Source organism: Epargyreus clarus, unplaced genomic scaffold (genome assembly GCF_041222505.1).
Source record: "Epargyreus clarus isolate Ecla_fem2 unplaced genomic scaffold, WU_Ecla_fem_2.2 ptg000032l, whole genome shotgun sequence".
NCBI lineage: Eukaryota > Metazoa > Arthropoda > Insecta > Lepidoptera > Hesperiidae > Epargyreus > Epargyreus clarus.
Genome location: NW_027332237.1, coordinates 74,495 through 77,825, shown reverse-complemented (window position 1 = coordinate 77,825; position 3,331 = coordinate 74,495). Strand labels below are relative to the sequence as shown.

At 48.6% G+C, this 3,331-nt stretch overlaps 1 protein-coding gene across 1 annotated transcript; it reads right to left on the bottom strand.

Moving 5' to 3' along the window:
• Positions 1-1,124: 1,124 nt before the first annotated feature.
• Positions 1,125-2,363, bottom strand: A1 (actin A1). Its single transcript, XM_073090209.1, has one exon. It carries the CDS (start codon positions 2,285-2,287, stop codon positions 1,157-1,159), a length of 1,131 nt encoding a protein of 376 aa, XP_072946310.1. The 5' UTR covers positions 2,288-2,363; the 3' UTR covers positions 1,125-1,156.
• Between the last annotated feature and the right edge of the window lie 968 nt (positions 2,364-3,331).

Sequence of the window (3,331 nt, the reverse complement as noted above, 5' to 3'; positions counted from 1 at the left end):
ACAAATTAAAAGCTAATTGACCGCGTTTTTGAAGATGTTTACTGACAACCAGAAAATAAAACGTTTGCTAAGATCAACTGTTAATACAATTATAGACAAAGTTGATCGTTCTGTTTGGGAACAAGATACGTTCACGAAGCTATCAAAATAGTTTGACGAGTTTCATGATGCGAGTCAATAACTCGTCACTCGTGGAGTATGATAATGTAGTATGTCGGTATGGTGGTGTAGTAGTGTAGGAGCGGTGGCGGCGCGCTCCGGGAGACCGGGTATTATTAGACCAGCGCAGTCGATGGCTCCGCGAGCAAACACGGTATTTACGGAAACATGAGTTTCAAGTGAATTATTCACTTGTTACTGGCTCACTGGGCTCAGGTTCCCGTGGCAACTGGCGCCGCGCGGTGCCGGTATATTTAGAAATGCTTTTGGACGCGGGAGCTGTCTTTACTATTTATGGTAGTGCACGCCGCGGCTAATTCTGACGCGTGTGGGGTAACCTCCGCTTCTAATTCTGTATCTACGATCGGGCACCCGCAGCGCCGCCTGTATCATGAAATGATTAGCTACGACTTTTGAAAAGTTTCATGTGTAGGTGTCGAATGTTTACATGTTTTGGAAGGCTGACCTACTTTCGGTCAGGTGCGTATTGCATTTAGAATATTAGATGTTATGAAAAAAATGTCGTAGCGATGACGGAACTACTCGTCATCAACAGAAGGGTGGGAACGGGTGGGGAGTTTCAATCAAAAACCAAAGTCAACGACTGTATAAAAAGAAATGATGTAATTAAAATAAATAAATTAACCGTTTATTTATTAATTACATTTTGGCGTGAGATCCATAACGATCCCGAGTATAATAAAAATAAAAAAGAAAAATTAAATTTATATAAATTTTACAATAAATTACATTACGATAGATGGCGTTATATTAGATGTTCAGTTCTGTCAGGTATCACTACGTACAACGTACAAAATGCTTGCGTTCCGAACTCGAACCGAGAGCACCACAACACACAGCACTCGCTCGCGCGGCGGCGGCGGCCCGGCAGCGGCCCGGCGGCTACCCGGCAGCGGCCCGGCAGCGACCCGGCAGCGGCCCGGCAGCGGCCCGGCGGGGGCCGGCGGCCGCGGCCGCGCGACGGTCAATGAGATGCTTAGAAGCACTTGCGGTGGACGATGCCGGGGCCGGACTCGTCGTATTCCTCCTTGGAGATCCACATCTGCTGGAAGGTGGACAGGGAGGCCAGGATGGATCCACCGATCCATACGGAGTATTTCCTCTCGGGGGGAGCGATGATCTTGATCTTGATGGTGGAGGGAGCCAGGGCGGTGATCTCCTTCTGCATCCTGTCGGCGATACCGGGGTACATGGTGGTACCACCGGACATGACGGTGTTGGCGTACAGGTCCTTACGGATGTCCACGTCACACTTCATGATGGAGTTGTACACGGTCTCGTGGATACCGCAGGATTCCATACCCAGGAAGGAAGGCTGGAACAGGGCCTCTGGGCAACGGAACCTCTCGTTACCGATGGTGATGACCTGACCGTCGGGAAGTTCGTAGGACTTCTCGAGGGAGGTGGAGGCGGCGGCGGTGGCCATCTCCTGCTCGAAGTCCAGGGCGACATAGCACAGCTTCTCCTTGATGTCACGCACGATTTCCCTCTCAGCGGTGGTGGTGAAAGAGTAACCCCTCTCGGTGAGGATCTTCATGAGGTAGTCGGTCAAGTCACGGCCGGCCAAGTCCAGACGGAGGATGGCGTGGGGAAGGGCGTAACCTTCGTAGATGGGGACGGTGTGGGAGACACCATCACCGGAGTCCAGGACGATACCGGTGGTACGACCGGAGGCGTACAGGGAGAGCACGGCCTGGATGGCGACGTACATCGCGGGGGAGTTGAAGGTCTCAAACATGATCTGGGTCATCTTTTCCCTGTTGGCCTTAGGGTTGAGGGGAGCCTCGGTGAGCAGGACGGGGTGCTCCTCGGGGGCGACGCGCAGCTCGTTGTAGAAGGTGTGGTGCCAGATCTTCTCCATGTCATCCCAGTTGGTGATGATGCCGTGCTCGATGGGGTACTTCAGGGTGAGGATACCTCTCTTGCTCTGGGCCTCGTCACCTACGTAGGAGTCTTTCTGGCCCATACCGACCATGACGCCCTGGTGGCGCGGGCGACCGACGATGGACGGGAAGACGGCGCGGGGCGCGTCGTCGCCGGCGAAACCGGCCTTGCACATGCCGGAGCCATTGTCTACTACGAGCGCAGCAACATCGTCGTCGCACATTTTGGCGGTTTGTGTTTGTGTCGGGACGCGCTGGAAGTTGACTCTACGGCAGCGAGACTGCGAGTGCGGCGGAGAGAGGAGTCCCAGGTTTATATAGGCGGCGGCCGCGCACGCGCCGCGCTCCATACATGGCGCGCGCGCGCTCCCTCCCTCGCCGCTGCCGCCGACGTTCCTCCGGCCTCTTCGCTACTATAACTCTACTAAACATTATCTATCATACCCCAATAACACCCTTAGCCTTATAAAACAACCCTAAATAATGATTTTAAACAGTTTCAGCCGCCCAAAAGTTAGCGCAACGCAGCGCCCGCCTTGAGCCATTTCAGGCGATGCCGCTTCCGCTCGCTCGATACAAGCGATCGATATTCTCGATCAAGTTTAATCTTTAATCAAAATAATAATGCCTACTTTTATGTTTCAGTACAAGCATTAAATATTGTTAACTAATATTTTGTACTAAAAATAGCTGCCTCCACTATTTTCATATAGAAATGCCAAACTATGTTACAACTGAACATTCGGTTCAATTTTATTCAGTTGTATGAAAAGTAAAATGATATATAATTCATATCTATAGTTCGTATCATAAGTTCCAAATAATCATTAATTCATTCAAAACGGAAAGTTAATTAAACAACAAATCAAATTGAATGTTATTTACGAATTAGCCACCAAACAGTAACATTATAATTGAGTTAAATATTGATTTGCAGGTAAATATGCCACTGATATATCATAGTTATTGATACACTAATACAATAATGAGCTTTGTATGATTATCATTATTATTTAACTGATAACCACGGGAGTCTTATCAGAGCAAACAATCCATGTTCGGCCACGCTGGTCCAGTACTGGTAAGTTACACATAACTAAGAAAATATTATTAAGAAATTCATATCATTAAGGGTTTCGAAATATTTTTGATGCCATTATTGTAACAGCTGATTGATTTGCAATACACAAATACTTAAATGAGGTGGTTTGCGTTCAAGCTTCAACGTGAGAGGACAAATAGAACCACCGAGCTATTAAAGTTATGTT